Raw genomic sequence first — 21,981 nt, 5'->3', positions numbered from 1 at the left:
AGTACATCATGAGAAACGCTGGACTGGAAGAAACACAAGCTGGAATCAAGATTGCCAGGAGAAATATCAATAACCTCAGATATGCAGATGACACCATTATGGCAGAAAGTGAAGAGGAACTCAAAAGCCTCTTGATGAAAGTGAAGGTGGAGAGTGAAAAAGTTGGCTTAAAGCTCAACATTCAGAAAACGAAGATCATGGCATCTGGTCCCATCACTTCATGGGAAATAGATGGGGAAACAGTGGAAACCATGTTATTTTTTGGGGGCTCCAAAATCACTGCAGATGGTGACTGCAGCCATGAAATTAAAAGATGCTTACTCCTTGGAAGGAAAGTTATGACCAACCTAGATAGCATATTCAAAAGCAGAGACATTACTTTGCCAACAAAGGTTCGTCTAGTCAAGGCTATGGTTTTTCCTGTGGTCATGTATGGATGTGAGAGTTGGACTGTGAAGAAGGCTGAGAGCCAAAGAAGTGATGCTTTTGAACTGTGGTGTTCGAGATGACTCTTGAGAGTCCCTTGGACTGCAAGGAGATCCGACCAGTCCATTCTGAAGGAGATCAGCCCTGGGATTTCTTTGGAAGGAATGATGCTGAAGCTGAATCTCCAGTACTTTGGCCACCTCATGCGAAGAGTTGACTCATTGGAAAAGACTCTGATGCTGGGAGGGATTGAGGGCCGGAGAAGAAGGGGACGACAGAGGATGAGATGGCTGGATGGCATCACTGACTCAATGGATGTGAGTCTGAGTGAACTCCGGGAGTTGGTGATGGACAGGGAGGCCTGGCGTGCTGCGATTCATGGGGTCGCAAAGAGTCGGACACGACTGAGCTGAACTGAACTGATCAGGTATAGTATATATTCTAATGAAAGTGAAAGTGAAGTCTCTCAGTCTTGTCTGGCTCTTTGCGACCCCGTGGACTGTAGCCCACCACACTCCTCTGTCCATGGGATTTTTCAGGCAAGAGTACTGGAGTGGGTTGCTCTTTCCTTCGCCAGAGAATCTTCCCAACCCAGGGATCGAACCAGGGTCTCGCACATTGTCGGCAGATGCTTTACCGTTTGAGCTACCACGGAAGTCCATAGGAAAGGAACCTCAAAATTATTAGACCAGTTCTTATATGGTAATTGGCATACTGATCTCTTCTGCCTCAGGAGAGAGAGGAAGGTCTCTAGGTTTTTAGTACTCTGGAATGTTAGCAAATAACCCTAGAGAGAAGTCCCTAAATCTTTCTGGAGGTACACGTTGCTTCTAACTTCCAAGGTGTCTTTGCTGTTTAATCATCCTTTACCCAAGTCTGCCAGTGGTCTTTGTTCAGAAAGCCTGGACCACCCGAGATGTGAAAGTGTTCCTGGGAAACTGTCTTCTAATGCCACATTCTAATGAACTTACTGAAGTAGAAAAAGCTTGTAGAGGAATGTAAGCAGAGTAAATTCAGAAAATTATTACAAAATCAACACACCTCTATAATTACCCTCTGGGTGAAGAATTATTACTCACATTTACAAAGTCTTCTATGACCCCTTCCAATCACTAACCCACTTTCCTGACTTCAAACACCTTGAAATAATTTCACCTAATAAATTTGAAACTTTATGTAATTTTTTTAACTTCATTTTTTACATTTACTAGCATCAGTGTCGTTTTTGTGATTAGCTCCAGTTTATTCCATTATTTTATTGCTTTAATGTATGGAATTTTGGAAAGTTAAGATGCCTTTAAAGAAGAGGAGCTGCTAGTGGTAACTTGTTCTTCTGATATAATTACTAAAAAGTAAAAACTGTATTTACGTGCACATTCCTTTCTTCATTATCAAATTCTCTAAAAATCACTTACATAAATAAGTAAAAAATGGTCCCTGTGTTGTCTGCTTCTTTATCCCTGGCTGATCATTCACAAAGACAGCTGGCGCCAAATGCAAATTTTTACGCATCCAGTTGCTTAAAATAAATTTCATATTTATTTTATAAAAATATAAGAATAATATAAACATATTTTCATCATTTGGAGAGCTCGTCTGCCTAAGAGAAGTGAAAGTTTTCGTCACTCAGTCTTGTCTGACTCTTTGCAAATCCATGGACTGTAGCCCACCAGGCTCCTCTGTCCATGAGGTTTTCCAGGCAAGAATACTGGAGTGGGTTGCCATTTCCTTCTCCAGGGGTTCTTCCTGACCCAGGGATTAAACTCAGGTCTCCTGCGTTGCAGGCAGATTCTTTACCATCTGAGCCACCAAGGAAGCCCTATGTAATTTCAAATTCTACCAAATTTAAGGTTTTTTCCTATGCCTCTTAACTTGATTATAGAGTACTGATGCTTAATTTTTTATCCCTAAGAAAAACTGTAAAAATCAGAAATCCATTGTTAGTGTAAGTTTCCTAGAAACCAGAACCTGAAACCTACCCATACCTCTCAAATATTCACAAATTACAAATATTTCTAGACCTGTTCCTTCTCTGAGCATCAGATCATGGATTGAAAAGAGCTGAGTATTAGTGTCCTTGGACCACTACACTGTGGATGAAGCGTATTCCTCGGACTCACGACTTGTATTAAAAGGAACAAGAAATCAACTACAGGAGACTGAGAATTTGAAGATGGCGAAGGATAAATGCACAAAGATCTCAGTCTCAAATAAATTCTGCTTTGCCTGAAGCTCTGTAATGGCGTAGGACATGGCAACCCACTCCAGTAGTTTTGCCTGGATAATCCTGGGACAGAGGAGCCTGATGGGCTATAGCCCATAGGGTTGCAAAGAGTCGGAGATGACTGAGCATGCAGACACAAAGCTTTGTAAATCTAATTAGATTTTTTTTCCCATTTTCAAAATAATGGCATTTATTCTAGGGGAAAAAATAGACTTAAGAGAAGGATTATCTCCTTTGGAGACATGGAAAAACATAACCAAAGAAGTTAAATCAATGTAGTATAGAAGTATTCCTGTATTTTATCAATATATTTTTTAAAAATGAGTTTGACATCATTTTACATGGTGCCATCTAATCTCTGAAGAAGCAAAAAAAAAAAAAAAAGGTTGAAGTAAACTTCCACGTTGTGGGTTCAGAAAGATGCATAGTAAAGTATAAAATTACTTACTAATACAAGTGGGTTGACTTGACCATCCACCTTGCAAACACTGAACTGTCCCTGACGTTTTTCCATCTGCTGTTGTATATCCTGGTTTACACTTATATTGTGTTTCTTTATTTATAGAATAAGCATATTCTGACTCAGACAAAAACCCATTGGCAACTACAATATCTGTTTTTAAACATTTTTCTGAAAAAATGAAAATATAAAAATTTATTAAAATTTTTCATAATAAATCAATGAAAGAAAAAGAAAAACATAAGCCTCCTTATTCTTGCAATCCACATTGTTAGTTTATTAAATCCTCAAAGAAAATATTTTAGGAAACTATATAAAATATTTTACATACAATAAGGCACATTAAAAATAAGTGGGTTGCTCTAGAAAAAGCGAGGAAAGAACTCTGGCTGGAGAGTTTTGGTATGCCCAAGAGAAATCCAATTCAGTTATTTAATAATTTCCAAAAAGAATTATGAATGATTTGCAACAAATTGAGCCCTTTGCTTAAGTTTCTACACTGGTTTGGATTTCCTCAAGAGTTTGCTGTACTCAAACGGAGTTGTCAGGCTTTGAAATTCAATTCTTGGACTTTGGTTGCCATCACCCCATTAAATGGGTTGCAAAAACATTTGTATCATAAGTGAACATTTGGAACATATGAACATTTGTACATATGGAACATTTGTACCATAAGCTTATATAATGTGAACCCTGTTCGGTCACTGGACATTTCAGATATGATGTCAATAGATTTGTTCTTTTATTTTATGTTTTTGGCAAATATTGGTCATGTTTAAGCCCTCTGTAATTGTAAGAAACTATGGCCTCACTGTTTACTGAAACACTGTTGTCATTCAAGCTGTTTTAGAGTCTGTTTCCTGAAAGATTAAATATTGAAGATGTGGAATGATTTTGATAGCATAATTGCTTCTTTTAAAAGCATACCAGAAGACTCCACTTCCTGTAAGATGAAGTAGCTGGTGTCAGCATTTCTTCCCACTGGTTAAAAAGCTAGAAAACTGGACAAAACGCATTTCCAGGAAACTGGAAACGACAGTACGGGTCCATGATGATCAAGAGAAGGGAGATAAACAAAGTCCAAACCCCAAAGCATATCATTGTGAGCGTCCCAGCTCCCAGGAAGGAGAGGCCAGGCAGAGTCCTGTGGTTTTTCTGAGATGAGAAGAGGGAGATGAGGGTTTTGGAGGCCCTGGCAGCTAGAATTTATAGGGCTGAGTAACAAAGAATTGGCGCTACGATGAGAAAGAGCTAGAGAAGTTTTTATGCCTCCTTGAATACACCGTGCAGGCACAGAATTACGATAGGAAACTAGAAAGATGATTATAAATTATTATAGATTTCATAAAATAGAAAGATGATTATAGATTATTATTATGATTCCAGAGGTCTGGAAGATGCTGCCATGTTATAGAGTTTCCAAACGAATTGTTTTCCAGATTTTAAATCAGTGACGAACAGACATAACTCTCACAAATACAAAATTTTTAAACCTAGAAATTGTTTATTGAATCAAGCATGTGAATTTAATATGAACACAGAAGGTTAATTATTAACAATTGTCTTAGTTATAAGACATTTTAACTGGTATTGGGCTTTTTTCTCTTCAATATTTTAGTTTTCTAGATATTTATTCTCAGCTAACATGATAATTTTAATGCACCAAACACAGAAAGTGGGTGTTACTTTAACATAGAGGTACTATCCTCAAGTGTTTGTACTCTTGTTTAATGCTTGTTTTTATTAAATACATTTGATTTGTGTAGGCAGGCAGACCGTCACTTGTACATCGCTTCAGAGACAGCTGTAACTGAAAAACAAATGTGTAAAATAAAAGCAAGTGGTGGAATCTCTACTTAAGATGTGACAATAGATTTATTTCTTTTTTTAAAAAAATCACAACATATTCCAGGATTAGAGAAGGTGGCATTTCACTTACTGGTGGAGATGCATTCAGGAGGGGAGGACCAGCCCCCTTCAGCACAGGTAATGCTGCCCTGGTTATCCGGGAGGCTGTAGCCCTTATTGCAGGTAATTTGCACAGTGGCGCCTTCCAGGTATATTTGTCCCGAAGATGCAGATTGACCGTTTTCCACAAAAGGAAAGAAACACACTCCTAAGGACGAAAAGTTGTTTAATGTACCAGATTGAAGTGGTAAAACAATAGAAAAATACATTTGCATTTTACAATATTTTTTAATGGAAAACTTTCAAAGCTAAAATTAGGCATGAAAATAAAATTTTAAAAGAATTTAGGTTTTGCTGCTGTATTGATGAAATATATACTTTTCATATATATTTCATACACAAAAGAGAATTAACATTTCACTCCATTGTTCTATGGTTTTTATAATAAAATATTTTATTTTTATATACTTTTCTAGGTATAAATAGTGTTTTAATATGTTTCTCTCTTAATTCTCATAAATATTTTTTTATAGAAAGACCATTATTATTACCTTTGTTGGCTCATTTATTCTGCCCCCCACTCCCCATTGTTTTTCTGTTTTAGTACACTTGTTACCTCCTGAGTACACTCTTCACATTTATTGAAGGATTAATATAGACATAATTTTAAGCACAAAAAAAGTGATCTATGGAAAATGTAAAAGTGTAGATACTAAACCTTATGTGATCCTCTCAATATTCAAGAGAATGTACATTTCAAAAGAGAATGGATATGTACAAAGACTTTTTTTAAAGAAAAAATTATGACCAGGCTGATAACAAATGAATATTAGGACATAAATATTAGGAGTGAAATATATTAGTGATCAGTTTTAAAACTTACAACATGAAAGAAAGTTCATATATTCATTCTTCATTTGGTTTTCAAAAAAGGCTTCTCAAAACATGAAGGACTGCATCTCTCATCTTTGCTGGCTCCTCTAGTCCTCGTCCCTGGGACTCTCTGTCAAGACCTTGTGACCCCCGCTGCCGCATCCTTCTCCACTCCCTGAACGCGTCACCCCCATCAGGCCTTTACTCACTGAGACACTTTGGAGTCGGTGACCATCCGCCCTCTGTGCATGTTATGGGAGTCCAAAAGTATTTTGAAGGAGGCATATAATTATATTCACAGGAATAATAGAAAATTTTCCCAAGAGAAACTGGGAAAGATGCCTTGTATTTCTTTTCATTGTACAGAATTCCATGGTTTATTTTTGGAAAATCACAATGTCTCCCTGGGAAAAAAAAAACAAACCTGAAGAATTAAATATGAATCTACATTTATGAATCATTAAATCATATTTTAATCATCTTATCAACATTTTTTTTCTTTCAGCTAGCTTAAATTCCTTTAGCTTAATGCCCTCTGGTGTCCTAATTAGTTAAGAACAAAGAAAGATCTGTAATGATGAGTACAGGTGCTAGTGGTAAAGAACCCGTCTATCAGTGCAGGAAACGTAAAAGACTCAGGTTCGATCCCTGAGTCAGGAAGATCCCCTGGAGGAGGGAATGGCAACCCACTCCAGTATTCTTGCCTGGAGAATCCCATGGACAGAGGAGCCTGGTGGGCTACAGTCCATAGGGTTGCAAAAAGGGACATGACTGAGCGATTTAGCACACAGCACATTGTCAGTGAAGGTAAAATGTAGATGTTAGAGTCATGTGAAATATAACGTCCTTTGCAGTATCTTCAAGAAGAAAATTTCCCACAGGTTGAGAGCCAGCAGAGTGGGATAGCAGTAAGACCTCACTGGTGTGCAGGACGTGCTGGCATCTCCACTCACCTCCTTTCTCTACTCTGTATCCTAGTCCTAGGTAACTCTACCTGAAGCCTCTGTCTTGTCTGTATTTTCCTGGTACATTGAAGATGAAGTGTTTTGTTTGTTTGTTTGTTTTCTCTTTATTTGGAAAAAGAAAAAAGCAACTTCCAGAAACTCAGCTTACAAATTAACCAGGGAAATTTCCCCTTTCTGCTTATCTAGAGGTGATTTTCAACGTTGCACAATATTTGAAGCTAGTAATTCCCATAGTATTTCATTTGTGAAACCTGAAGTTGCTTATCTAAGTGTCTAAAATTTTACATTAGATGGTTTTGGAGGGGAAAAAACCAAAACCCTCACACACTGATAGTGAAAGTGAAAGTGTTAGTCGCTCTTTGGGACCCCATAGACTGTAGCCCACTAGGCTCCTCTGTCCATTGGAATCTCCAGGCAAGAATACTGGAGTGAGCTGCCATTTCCTTCTCCAGGGGATTTTCCCAACCCAGGGATGGAATCCGGATCTCCTGCATTACAGCCCGATTCTTTACCATCTGAGCCATCAGGGAAGCTTTCACTGATGGTAGTACCTCCCATAATTCTTTTACAGATATTTCTTGTCTGCCTGTCAAACTATAGTATTCGATTTCCATACATTTTAACCTACATATTCTTTGCTATGCAGAATAACCTTGCTTCCATCCTCCAAATGTCCCTGTTTTACCACCCTTCAAAGTTCATTCTTCAACGTTTAGCAAATACTCTGGTACCTCAGCATTGGCACTCACTCAATAACTGCTTTTCGTAGATCTCCTTTACCCAGTCACCCACTACAAAAGGAGAAAATGATTTCTCAAGCCTCGACATTCTGATAAGACCTTGTGACCACATTTTCTACAGGATACACATACACACACACAATCTTGCAATCTACTTATTTGCATGGTTTGCTTTCCTCATAGGACCCTGTGCATTGTAATGAGACACGGAGTTTTCGTTTTCTTTTGAACTTGTTGCTGCACAGTATAGGGTTTGATAAATATTTTACTACTGAAAGCATGAAGAATGTTGAATTATGCAAGTGTTAGAGTGCTTCTTTCACACTCTGGCCAGTCTCTCAACAGGCAAATAAACAGCTGTTGTTGCTGTTCAGTTGCTAAGTCATGTCCGACTCTGCAACCCCATGGATTCCCAGTCTTTCACTCTCTCCCAGAGCTTGCTCAAACTCACCTCCATTGAGCTGGTGATGCTACCTAACCATCTCATCCTCTGTCACCCTCTTCTCCCCCTGCCTTCAGTCTTTCCCTGCCTTAGGGTCTTTTCCAAGGAATGGGCTCTTCTTATCAGGTGACCAAAGTCTTGGAGTTTCAGCTTCAGCATCAGTCCTTCCAAAGAATAGTCAGGGTTGATTTCCTTTAGGATTGACTGATTTTATCTCTTTAGAATCCAAGAGACTCTCAAGAGTCTTCTGCAGCACCAACACAAACTCACGAATCACTTAACTGTACAGCAGTCTCCAGCCTTTTTGGCACCAGGAACTGCTTTTGTGGAAGACAATTTTTCCGTGGCTGGGGGTGAGGGGTGATGATCTGGGAATGATTCAAGTACATTACACTTATTATGCACTTTATTTTTGTTATTATTGCATCAGCTCCTCCAGAGATCATCAGGCATTAGATCCCAGAGACTGGGGACTCCTGACTTAATATCTATACAACTTTTGATAGAGTTTCTCTAAAAATTCTAGGAGACTAGATTGAAGCTCGAACATTTTTTTACACTTTTTACACAATGTTGTCATTGTGCAGCCACTAAGTCATGTCCAACTCTTTGCAACCCCATGAACTATAGCCTGCCAGGCTCCTCTGGCCATGGGATTTCCCAGGCAGGAATACTGGAGTGGGTTGCCATTTCCTTCTCCAGGAGATCTTCTCAACCCAGGGACTGAACCTGCATCTCTTGCTTGGCAGACGGGCTCTTTACGACTGAACCACCTGGGAAGCCCCTTAGATTTCAGGTTGTCAAAATTCTACATATGACTATATTTTATATTCATCTTCTTCTGCTTCTCCTTCCTCAATTTAGAAATCCCCTTTTAATGTCCATTCTCCATGGTGTTCAAAACAATATTTACCAGGCACATAGGTTAAAAAGAATTAAATACACCCATACATACAGTTTTTCAGTGAGGATGCTGTAAAGGTCTAATCCTTACTTCAGGCAAACAGAGAAGTTGGTATTTTTAATCGACTAAGCAATATCTGTTATTGGAGAAAAATACTTTTTCCCCATTAGCTAACTATAGTCCTCTGATTATAATTCTATGAAAAACATATAAAGAAACTAGAGTACCTTTCAAGTCTGTAGAAATAATGTTTTGCAACTTTTATAATGGTGGATCATAAAAGGAAGGAATTTTATAGTTCTTATTTTTTTCTTCTGTTAGGACTGAAGAGATTTTCCCAAAGAGAACAACTATGTGCAAAAATTAGCATCAAAAGAGCAAAATAAATACTTTCTGAAAATCAAATGGTAAAGCACATGACTAAAATCCCATTTCCACATACAGTTTATTCAGTTACCCTAGATCTTATAGGATGTTTCATTTGCAGTTACTCAGATGTGATGGATTTTATTTCAACACAAAACAAGAAGAGACATTTTTTAAAATACTGTGAGACATAGTGTTTTGTATTAAAGGAGAAGTGCTGTACAATTTTTTTTTCATATTAAACCTTGCTGAAAAGCTCAGAAGAAGCAAATAATTTATTGGTATCTCACTAGTTTTATTACATATGAAAATAAGGATATACTCTATTATAGTTTCATTAAAAGAGATGACACTAATTTAGAAAGATAAATGCACCTCAAACTTCATAGCAGTACTATTTATAATAGCCAAGAGTTGAAAGCAACCTAAGTGTCCACAGATAAATGAATGGGTAAAGAAGATGTGGTATTTGTATATACCACGGGATATTACTCAACCATAAAAAAGAGGAAATCTTGCCATTTGTGACAACATGGATGGACCTGGAGAGCATTCTACTAACTGAAATAAGTCACACAGAGAAAAAGCTGTACGACCCCACTTACATGTGAGGATTTCAAAATCTAGAAAGCAAAACAAAAAGAAACAAGACAAAAGAAAAGCAGACTCATCATAAAACAAACGTGTGGTTGCCCGAGATGAGGAAGGCGGAGAGGGGCAGGTGAAACAGGTGAAGAACATCAAGAGGAACAAACTTCCCGTTACAGAATAAATAAGCCACGGGGATGTAATATACCGCACAAAGAATAGAGTTGATACTATTGTAATATCTTTGTATGGGGACAGATTGTTATGAGAATTATCATGATGACCATTTCATAACGTATGTATGCAAACATCAAATTACTTTGTAGTACACCTGAAACTATTTTATGTCAAATTATATTTTAGTAAAAAAAAAAAGATTTTTCTTTGTCAAGCGATGATTAGATTGAAATAGGAAATCCCTGAATTTAGTAATATTCAAATCTTAAATTTAAAAAATCTATGAAAATTCAAACACATTGCAGGTGTCCAGATTTTCTTGGTATACTTTTCCTGGTCCATGGCATTGCAGCATTCATGCAGAATTACATGGGCACTTTACCTTTTTACCTTTATCATATGCAGATTTTTCAACATTCAGTTTCTCTCCAGATTTTGTATTTGGTGGCTACTTATATATCATAACTTAAAGAACAAAGAAAAATTGTTTCATTCTATTTTCCCTTAATTGCATATTAGAAAATATTTTCATTAAAAACAAAAATGATGATCCCTTATTCCCAATATTTTCACCCCTGTATTCATTTATAAACCTATGTACACACAACACACACATTTGAGAGAGGAACTCAATACTCAGAGCTATTTTCAGGCTTTCAACTTACCTTGTCCCCCCACAGTAGAAATCCATAAGATTAGAAGGACATGAGTTAAAAGCAACATGCCAGTTATGCCAGCAGCGTGTAACTAAAAATGGCCCCGCAGTGATGCTGTTCCTCTCGGTGCTGCTTCATTTACAGTTATGAGCATGACTGTGAATTCCGTGCATTGCCAGGAAGCCAGTGCAGCGAAATCCTTTTGGTAAATATCAAAGTTCACACAGGCTAATGTGAAATCTCTAAATAATATCTGATTGGTGTTTTCATGTTAATACTCTGAATCCATCATTTGATATTTGAGCACAATGCTATTAATAGCTGTGCAACTTCTTTGTGGTTGCACTTACTAAGTTTCCCAGTTTGAAGGGTTCAGAAATGGACCCCTGAGGAGGAGAGATGAAGCCCCTTCTTTCTTCTTGCTGGCCAAGAAGTGAGCTGTTTCAGGGCCAGCCAGGTGAAGGCCATCAGTTTTCATTTTAACATAGCATCAATCTGACAGTTATATGTTCCTCTTAAAGATGCACAAAGAATTAAGTTCCTTCTTGATAGTTTTCATATTTGTAGACATTTTGAAAATCTAGTCAAGAATAAGTTTGTCAGATACAGCTTCCTGAAAATCTTGAGCAGATTATATTTCAAAGTCATTTTGTTTAGGAAGGACTTTAAGAATGGCTATGAGAAAACCTGAACATAATCTCTCCCCAAAGATAGAAGTAAATGGGGGGAAAAAAACAAACCCACAAAACTACAAAAGCATTTATAGTTTCTGGAAATGGGTCAAAGAGTATACTCTTGAGAAATGTTTATTCAGTAAAAAGAGCGACTGCCCCCTGGCTCCTCTCTCTCGCCCTGGCTCAGAAGTTGCAGGCTGGGCGGCCAGGCAACCCCCCTGGACTGGAGGTTTTGCTGCCTGGAGGGAACGCAGAGCTTAGAAAAATCCGGCCCCAGTGACATCATAGACTGCAACAGAGAGTATATGTTTATTATATACGCAATCCAGGAAGACCTGCATCTCTAGCTGGTACTATTTGGGGCAAGTAAGAAAATGGCAGCTCAGTCAGCCGTTTAACAGGGCGATTTGGAGACAGGGGCAGGCAGCCCAAAGGTGCCTACTAAGATGCCCCTTGTTGCTAGTGGTCAGAAGTCAATGGATATGCACACGACTGCTCCATCAGAGAAAGCGGAGAGAGACACTAGTCCTTGGCTAAATGTGGAGCAGACTTGTAAATTCCCTGAATTTTGTAAGCATTTCCCCAGGCCACACACTGTTCTGGAGATAAAGGTGGAATCCTTACTTAGTCGATATGTTTAAGCCAAACATCTGACCAGTTATTGTCTGACTACTAAACTATGCTGACTCAAGGATGACCCCTAGGAAGTCAGATTAAAAAATAAAAAATTAAGCAATGTCATCAAAATCTGCATACTGTGGGAAAATCAGACTCCACAGAATTAGTGCACACTGGTCACTAAACAAATAAATAAACACTAGCAATTGCAGCAAGCCCTTGATTGGAGAGGATTCAGAATTCATATGTATTACCATATGTTATCTAAAATATCTAGTTTTCAACAACCAAAAAAATGATGAATTTTCAAAGAATTTGAAAAAGAATAGGTACATTTATATGTATAACTGAATCACTTTGCTGTACATCTGAAACTAATACAGCATTGTTAATCAACTATGCTCCAATATAAAATAAAAAGTTAAAAAATATGAGACATGGAAAGAAATAGGGAACTGTATGCCATACACAGGGGTAAAAGTTTATTTTATTCACATCCAGGTTATTCCAGTTTTACTTCCCAATATGTTGAGAGAAAAGATTGTCTTCTCTTTTTGTGTTAGTTAGTTAGTTAGTTCAGTCGCTCAGTTGTGTACCACTCTTTGCGACCCCATGAATCGCAGCACGCCAGGCCTCCCTGTCCATCACCAACTCCCGGAGTTCACCCAGACTCACGTCCATTGAGTCAGTGATGCCATCCAGCCATCTCATTCTCTGTCGTCCCCTTCTCCTCCTGCCTCCAATCCCTCCCAGCATCAGAGTCTTTTCCAATGAGTCAACCCTTCGCATGAGGTGGCCAAAGTACTGGAGTTTCAGCTTTAGCATCATTCCTTCCAAAGAAATCCCAGGGCTGATCTCCTTCAGAATGGACTGGTTGGATCTCCTTGCAGTCCAAGGGACTCTCAAGAGTCCAGCCATCTTATCCTCTGACACCCTCTTCTCTTTTTGCCCAATGAGTCATCTGTTCGCATAAAATGACCAAAATACTGGAGCTTCAGCAGCAATAAACATTTAAAGTTTGTTTATATCTTATTATAGCTGAAATATTTATGAATATCCTGCTCTTAGATACGTACAGCTGTCTTCTGGGAAGGGGGAGGGAAAGTGAAAGTTTGTTCAGTCTTGTCCAACTCTTTGTGATCCCATGGACTGGAAAGCTCGCCAGGCTCCTCTGTCAATGGGATTCCCAGGCAAAAATACTGGGGTGGGTAGCCATTCCCTTCTCCAGGGGATCTTCCCAACACAGAGATTGAACTTGCGTCTCCAGCAGCTTCTATGTTGCAGGCAGAGTCTTTACCATCTGAGCCATCAGGGGAGCCCACTCTGAACTTAAATTTCCAGGGATGGGAGAGGAGCTGGAGGTTAAATCAGTTGCCAGACATCAATGAGTTAGTTAGCCATGCCTACGCAATGAAGCCTCCATAAAACCTAAAGACCAGATTCTAGAGCTTCCAGGCTGGTGAGAATTTGGAGGTGCCAGGAGATTGGCCCCAGGAAGAGTCTGGAAAATCTGCGCCTCACCCTACACCTTGCCCTGAGCGTCTCCTCCATCTGACTGTTCCTGGGTTTGATTCTTTTGTAAGAAACTGGGACTCTAATAGATCAAATGCTTTCTGCTTTTTGTGAGCCACTTTAGCAAAGTAATCGAACTTGAAGAAGAGGTCATGGCAACCTCCAATCTATAGCCAGTCAGTCAGAAGGACAGGTAACAACTTCAACCTTCACTGGTTTTCTGAAGTGGTGGGGAGCAGTCCTGTGGGACTGTGCCCTTAACCTGTGGCATCTGGTACTACCTCCAAGTAGACAGTGTCAGAACTGAGTTGAACTGGAGGACACGCTGCTGGTATTGAAGAGTCATTTGGCTGTGTGGAAAACACACACATCTTAATAAGAAAGTTGATTGAGCTACTCAAGCAGCATATTTCAGTAAGGACTGCAAACAGACTTACCCTCAATAGGAGTAAAGTGACAGTCATATGTGGTAACAGAAACTCTTCAGTTTTACAGACTTGGTTTTGCACAAATGAACCAAAGCTAGTTTTTTCCCCCCTGACTTTTGTTTCCTTTCTTTATACCATCCACACACCTGAAAACTGACCTTGTCAGGGTAACCAAACTGTGCCACCTTTTAAAGTATTACGGGAGAACCATGTGTTGACTTGTTTCTTTTGATGTATAACTATATTGTGTTAAGTTACATGGAATTCTATATAAACTATCCTGTAACTTTGAGACACACGATAGCGTTGTTGTTAATGGCACAGTCTTTAGAGACAAACTAACATGAATTTAAACCCTGGCATAAGAATGGATAGATGTGAGGTCTTCAGTGGTATATTATGAACGGTGTGGCTTCCATCGCCTCACCTGTGAAATATTTACAATCATGTACTTGGTATTAATGACTTTGTGAAGATCACACATATTAATTATACCACATTTTGAAGCATAGTATATAAGTATCCAGGCATTATTAAAATTTAGTTTTTCTTAATTTGACGTCTTCTTAGGCAATAAACTTATGCTAGGTGTTCCTGGGGCTACAGGCTTCAAGGGAAAATAGAAACAATCTCTTACTAGGAAGTCCTATCTCCAGAGACATATTGTGATCTTCTAATACTAAAATGAAGAAGAATATGGTGGAGAATGCATGCTAATGCTAATGCTAAGTCACTTCAGTTGTGTCCGACTCTGTGTGACCCCATAGACGGCAGCCCACCAGGCTCCGCTGTCCCTGGGATTCTCCAGGCAAGAATACTGGAGTGGGTTGCCATTTCCTTCTCCAATGCATGAAAGAGAAAAGTGAAAGTGAAGTCGCTCAGTCGTGTCCGACTCTTAGCGACCCCATGGACTGCAGCCTACCAGGCTCCTCTGTCCATGGATTTTCCAGGCAAGAGTACTGGAGTGGGGTGCCATTGCCTTCATAAGGTGATCATACAATTTATTGCACAAATTACCTCATTTTTAAAAGTAAACTTTATGTTTGGGGCTCACAGCAAAACTCAGCAGGAAGTACAGAATCCCCAAATATCCCTTGCCCTCCCAAACACCCTATCGCCCCCATCAACACCGTCCAGCAGAGAGGTGCATTCGTTACAATCAGTAAACCTAGAGTAACACATCAATATCACCCGAAGTCCACAGTTTACACTAGGGCTCACTCTTGGTCTATATATTCTACAGTGTGATAGTGTAATTTATAGGAAAAATGTATATTTGGTCATTCAGATGACCAAATATATGAGAAGAATATATTTGGTTTTTATTCGGGCTCATAGCTCCCCAAATCCCTGAGAAGAAAGAGCAACAGAATATATCATCATTATGCTAACATTTTTTTTTTTAATAACACCATACTCCCTGACCTGTGGGGCAATATGTAACTGCTCCTCTCACAGAAAACAAAATCAGCTTGCAACTTCTTCTTTCTCCTTCCTTCTCTCACCTCCATCAAGCAAGTCTATTGAATGTTAAAATCTTTTCTATTTGTTCTTTTAAATATATTTAGAATTCTGCAATTTCACTTCAGCTTTACATTATTTGATTTCCACTTATAACCTAGGAAGGAAGGAAGGAGAGAAGGACAGAAGGAAGGAAGAAAGGAAGGAAGTGAGGAGAATAAAAGTCCACCAGTCGGAGAATAATTAAAGTATATTACCTCCAGCTAATGAAATACTATTCAGATATTAGGAAGAGTGAGATCAATTTAGGTATACTGATATGGTGATAGGTCTATCCTATATCAACCACAACAAAAAAACCCCAAAGGCTTAGGACAATAAATACTGTGTGATATGTAATATACACCTCAATATATTCATATATATGTATAAATTAAAACACGCATGTGTGTATGGAAACACACACTTGTGTGCCTAGTTGCAGCTGACGTGTGCATGCCTGCTCAGTGTTGTCCTGCATCTGGAAGACAGAGCAAATGCTTTTCAGAGTTGTGCAGACTGAAGAAGTTTATCTGGGGTTTTCAGAACAATAAAGGAGCCTGTTTATTTAACTTATATGCAGAGTACATCATGAGAAACGCTGGACTGGAAGAAACACAAGCTGGAATCAAGATTGCTGGGAGAAATATCAATAACCTCAGATATGCAGATGACACCACCCTTATGGCAGAAAGTGAAGAGGAACTCAAAAGCCTTTTGATGAAAGTGAAAGTGGAGAGTGAAAAAGTTGGCTTAAAGCTCAACATTCAGAAAATGAAGATCATAGCATCCGGTCCCATCACTTCATGGCAAATAGATGGGGAAACAGTGGAAACAGTGTCAGACTTTATTTTGGGGGGCTCCAAAATCACTGCAGATGGTGACTGCAGCCATGAAATTAAAAGACGCTTACTCCTTGGAAGGAAAGTTATGACCAACCTAGATAGCATGTTCAAAAGCAGAGACATTACTTTGCCAACAAAGGTTCGTCTAGTCAAGGCTATGGTTTTTCCAGTGGTCATGTATGGATGTGAGAGCTGGACTGTGAAGAAGGCTGAGTGCCGAAGAATTGATGCTTTTGAACTGTGGTGTTGGAGAAGACTCTTGAGAGTCCCTTGGACTGCAAGGAGATCCAACCAGTCCATCCTACAGGAGATCAGTCTTGGGATTTCTTTGGAAGGAATGATGCTAAAGCTGAAACTCCAGTACTTTGGCCACCTCATGCGAAGAGTTGACTCATTGGAAAAGACTCTGATGCTGGGAGAGATTGGGGGCAGGAGGAGAAGGGGACAACAGAGGATGAGATGGCTGGATGGCATCACGGACTCGATGGACGTGAGTCTGAGTGAACTCTGGGAGTTGGTGATGGACAGGGAGGCCTGGCGTGCTGCGATTCATGGGGTCGCAAAGAGTCGGACACGACTGAGCGACTGACCTAATCTGATCTGATCTCTGGTGGCTCAGTGGTAAAGAATCAGCCTGCCAATGCAGGAGACATGAGTTTGATCCTTGATCCAGGAAGATCCCGCGTGCCGCAGAGCAGCTAAATCCATGTGTCACAAGTGTTGAGCCCACACACACCCTAGAGCCCAAAGCCACTGCAGTGAGAAGCCCTGGCACCGCGACTAGAGAAAAGCCATGCAGGAACGAAGACCCAGAAGAGCCAAAAAACAAACAAAGAGTAAAAGGAAAAGAATAAAGGGAATTTTCATTCTTTATTCCATTACATTTGTATCATTTGAGCTGTTTACAATGTTAAAGTGTTGCTCTCATGTTTGAAAACATAATGAATTATTTAAAATTATAATTCTTAATATATCTGGTTGTAGGAAAAATGAATGCTAATACAAAACTAAATTTTTATTTTCTCACAAAGCTATGTTGAAAATGTATAAAAACAGATTAAAACCCCTGTCCAGCTGAACCCTTGTATTTTGTCAAACATACAAAATGCTGGTCTTCAATGTGTATCTGAGAAGAAGCGTTTAGGCAAACTCCTTCTCAGCTTGTGTTTGACTGTATACTCTTCCATTTGCTCCATTTTTCCTCCAAAGGAATCATGCTGTGTCTCCCTGAATTCAGTTTGAATGTGTGATGTTCTCCAGTGTTTTGATCTTTCATTTTTATGAAGAAATAGATATCAATGAATTCTTCATTTCCCTATGAAACATGAAAGCTTCTCTGTATAGCGCTGGGCAGCCCCGCTCTGAGCCTTGGGAAGGCCTAGGGCGGTCACCAAGTCAGTAACCCTTTGGTTTTTGAATTTGCATCTTGCCCCACAGGAGGCAAAACACCTATGCAAGGGTTCCTCTCATATGCGCCATGATAAATAATGATCACACAACACAATTTTACCTCAAAAGCAGAATGGTGATCATTGTATTAATGACATGATCCCCCACAGTCTGCACACCAAATTGAGGTGGTAACTGAATGAATGATTAGCTTGCCAGATCACTTTGCGGGCTGGCCTTCTTTATCTTTTCTTTCTGCTACCATCTCCCTCTCCAGCCTCTACAGGACTTTTCCAAACACTCTCTGGTCTCCTCAGCCCTTCAGCTTCTCTCCCCACGTATTCTGACACATTCTCAGCAGGTGTCTCCCTCCTTCATGGAGGAAACAGAAACAAGGGGACCAGAAGCACCTCTTTCCAGCCACAAACCTAGTTCTCCCCGCCCAGCTAAGAGCTGTCTTTTACTTCTGCCCGGGGTCCCGTCTCTTTTCTCTGCATCCTTATGCCATTTTTCCCCATTATCTCCCATCTGTTCTTCTTTTTTTCACTATCAGTTACTGTAGAGGATAGAAACCCAAGTGTTTATAGGTTGCAAACAAAAAGTACACACTTTCATACAATATACCCAGATGTTAACCCAAATAGGTACACAGGTACAATCCAACACAGAGCCAAGGAAGGAAATCTAACCACTCATGCTTTACCGCACTGAGAGATCCAAGGAGAATGTCACCACCCATGTTAACAAAACTCACTACCTGTCCTTCTTTATCCACCCATTCGCATTCATTTGAACAGGTTCAGATTTCTCCCACTTTATTCAGAATTCCTCCTTATCCTCACCTCCCATCCACACCTCTCCCTTTCACCATGACACTTACTGCCCTGCCCACCACCCTCATGTTTCTGGACCCTCCGTTTCCTCCTCAACGTGCTCTTGTCTCAGTCTCACATGGAATAATGCTGCTCCTCTCCAGGTGACCAGTAACATCCAAGAAGCATCTCCAGTCCTCAGCGTTTCTGGTTTTCATTCCATCAGTCCAGCCCTTCCTCGTCATTTTGTTTCGTTAGACCTTTTCCTATAGCCAATCACCAAACTCTGAATACCCTCAAAGTCCTGAACTAAACATACTTCTAACCTTACCCTGAAACACTCACGCATTTCATTAGTTTTAATAGACTTCTACTAACTGACGACTGCAATTCAGGCCCAAGGCTCCGCTCTGATAGGCAGCCTTGTAAGTCCCTTGGACTGCAAAGATATCAGGCTGGTCAATCCTAAAGGAAATCAACCCCGACTACTCATTGGAGACCACTTGTCCTGCCTCCTGAGAAACCTGTATGTGGGTCAAGAAACGATAGTTAGAACTGGACATGGAACAACAGACTGGTTCCAAACTGGGAAAAGAGTACGTCAAGGCTGTATATTGTCACCCTGCTTATTTAACTTATATGCAGAGTACATCATGCAAAATGCTGGGCTGGATGAAGCACAAGCTGGAATCAAGATTGCCGGGAGAAATATCAATAACCTCAGATATGCAGATGACACCACACTTATGACACAAAGTGAAGAGGAACTAAAGAACCTCTTGATGAGAGTGAAAGAAGAGAGTGAAAAAGTTGGCTGAAAGCTCAACATTCAGAAAATGAAGATCATGGCATCCGGTCCCATCACTTCATGGCAAATAGATGGGGAAACAGTGGAAAGAGTGACAGACTTTATTTTGGGGGGGTCCACAATCACTGCAGATGTTGACTGCAGCCTTGAAATTAAAAGATGCTTGCTCTTTGGAGGAAAAGCTATGACCAACCTAGACAGCATATTATAAAGAAGAGACTTACTTTGCCAACAAAGGTCCGTCTAGTCAAGGCTGTGGTTTTTCCAGTAGTCATGTATGGATGTGAGAGTTGGACAATAAAGAAACCTGAGCACCAAAGAACTGATGCTTTTGAACTGTGGTGTTGGAGAAGACTCCTGAGAGTCCCTTGGACTGCATGGGGATCCAACCAGTCCATCCTAAAGGAAATCAGTCCTGAATATTCATTGGAAGGAGTGATGCTGAAGCTGAAACTCCAATCCTTTGGCCACCTGATGGGAAGAACTGACTCATTGGAAAAGACCCTGATGCTGGGAAAGATTGAAGGCGGGAGGAGAAGGGGACGATAGAGGATGAGATGGTTGGATGTAATCACCGACTCAATGGACATGAGTTTGAGTAAATTCTGGGAGTTGGTGATGCACAGGGAGGCCTGGCGTGCTGCAGTCCATGGGGTGGCAAAGAATCGGACCTGACTTGGCGACTAAACAGCAACAATCACTCTCAGACTGGATTCCTGGGGAAGCAGGCTATGAGGTGGAAATCAGGAGCAAGAGGATTTGGGGGAGGACTCTTAGCATCCATACCTGTGGCGGGGAAAAGGAGGAAGCGGACACGAGGAGCTGAGCTGTGGTGAAGCTCCCACCAGTGGCATCACCTGGCTCTGCTGTGCAAACGAGCGACTCTCTAGATTTGTCCTGAGCTGGAGGGAGGGGAAACTTTAGAGCTCCCGCTGACTGGTGATTGGTGCAGGCACCCTGGGGAGAAGCTGTGACTTTGGGAGGGAAGGCACTTCACCTGAGGCAACCCCCTTGGGGAGCTGACAACCGAGAGTTCTCAGCGGCTGAGAGGCCCATCTTGTTTCTGAAAGCAATCTGGGTGGTTCATCACAGCACTGACTGTAAGAATCAACTGCTTATGTACTATTTCTACCTGACTACTCCACAAACACCTTAAAGGCAACATTTCTGAGACCCACATCTTCACGCTAACCCCTCACATAGCTTCTCCTGCCATCTTCACGTCACACTTAGATGGACGTTTGGTTTGCTTGGTCCAGACAGGCCCACAGAGCCCTGCTTCAGCGCTTTCTGTCCAGCGCACAGCGTCACGGTGTGTGCCCAGTACTTGGCTCTGTGTGTGCCATTCCTGCTGCTTGGAATATCTTCCTAGTTTTGTAAGCCTCAGACTTAACTTTTTCTAGGAAGTGTCCTACAGCTCAGCTATACCAAAAAAGTTAATTACTCCTCCCTCAACGCCACTCCTTTAAATGCTCCATTGCTCTCCTGTTCACACTTTTGTTTCTTTAGCATTAGAAGTTTACAAAATGGCAGCTGATAAGCCACATTGCTCACAAAATTTTTGGCGCCCCCCCCCCACCCTCCCTGGGGGGACAGGGAAGCCTGGCCCGCTGCAGTCCATAGAGTCACAAGGGTTCGGACACGAATTAGCGACTGATCAACAACAAATATAAAGATCAATAGATTTCACAATTATCAAATCAGAGGACATAGCAATACTGGATACAATATCCTCACATGACTATTATCCACCTTGATTGAACCTTCTGTTTCCTGGGATAAAGCAAGGTCAATATTGTTCATAAATAAAACAATTGCTGAATTAATTGGAAAAGGTTAATACCTTTTTTTAACTTATGAAATTTTATGTACCATTGCTAAATTACTTTTTAAATGCAGAAACCCACATTTAAAAATAAACTGCTAGGAAGTAAATCAGGGAGATAGGAAGCCACCCAGGTTGAACAAAGCTTACCCTAAGCAGTTCCCCTCAAATACCCCTAGAACTCTGCCATCCATTCACTTGTTATGTCTGAATTAATGACAAATAATACAAGTTTAACTCTTGTACTAAATTAAATATTTCTTCTTTTGTGAATTCCTTGAAATAATGAGCTAAATTTTATTCATCTCTGAATCCTGCATTAGCTGCAACACAGCCCATGATATCAATATCATTCTTAATGGATTAATTGATGAATTAATTGGAAAGGATTAATACTTTCCTATTGATATTGTTGAGAAGGTCCCCTGGAGAAGGAAATAATAACCCACTCCAGTATTCTTGCCTGGAAAATCCCATGGACAGAGGAGCCTGGCGGCCAACAGTCCATGGGGTCACAAAAGAGTCGGACACAACTTAGTGACTTAACAACCACAACAACAAACCATGTGTGTTTTAGAACTATCCTTCCTCGAGGCCATATTCATTATTTCATTTCATCTCCAAGAGTAGTTTTTCAGAGTGGATCTTATAAAATTGAAATTTGACTGAAATACATATGGTTTAACATCAAATGAATCTGTGTTTAATCCACAAAGTTAAGTCCAACCACAGCTTCATTCCTTCATACTGAAAAGTGACTGTGTGGTGTTTCAGGACTCCAATAGACCCTAGTGTTACTGACACACTCTCTTTTGGTGTGTGGCCTGCCTATCTTGTAGGG

At 40.2% G+C, this 21,981-nt stretch overlaps 1 protein-coding gene across 3 annotated transcripts in view; it reads right to left on the bottom strand.

The window, feature by feature from the left end:
* The window catches only part of LOC129654100 (complement factor H-related protein 5-like), a 34,473-nt gene extending 23,677 nt beyond the window's left edge, over positions 1 to 10,796 (bottom strand). For 2 of the 3 annotated variants that reach the window (XM_055583679.1, XM_055583680.1), the window contains exons 1-3: positions 10,739 to 10,796; positions 6,101 to 6,295; positions 5,050 to 5,226 (exon numbers count right to left, since the gene is read on the bottom strand). In XM_055583679.1, coding sequence (XP_055439654.1) covers positions 5,050 to 5,226; positions 6,101 to 6,295; positions 10,739 to 10,796 — 430 coding nt within the window. The remainder of the gene's footprint in view (positions 1 to 5,049; positions 5,227 to 6,100; positions 6,296 to 10,738) is intronic. The other variant, XM_055583681.1, reaches the window with a different exon arrangement.
* Positions 10,797 to 21,981: the final 11,185 nt, after the last annotated feature.

The sequence above is a fragment of the Bubalus kerabau genome, chromosome 5 (assembly GCF_029407905.1).
Source record: "Bubalus kerabau isolate K-KA32 ecotype Philippines breed swamp buffalo chromosome 5, PCC_UOA_SB_1v2, whole genome shotgun sequence".
NCBI classification, from domain to species: Eukaryota; Metazoa; Chordata; class Mammalia; order Artiodactyla; family Bovidae; genus Bubalus; species Bubalus kerabau.
Note: the sequence above shows the minus strand (reverse complement) of the source record. Positions and strands in the feature narration are given on the sequence as shown.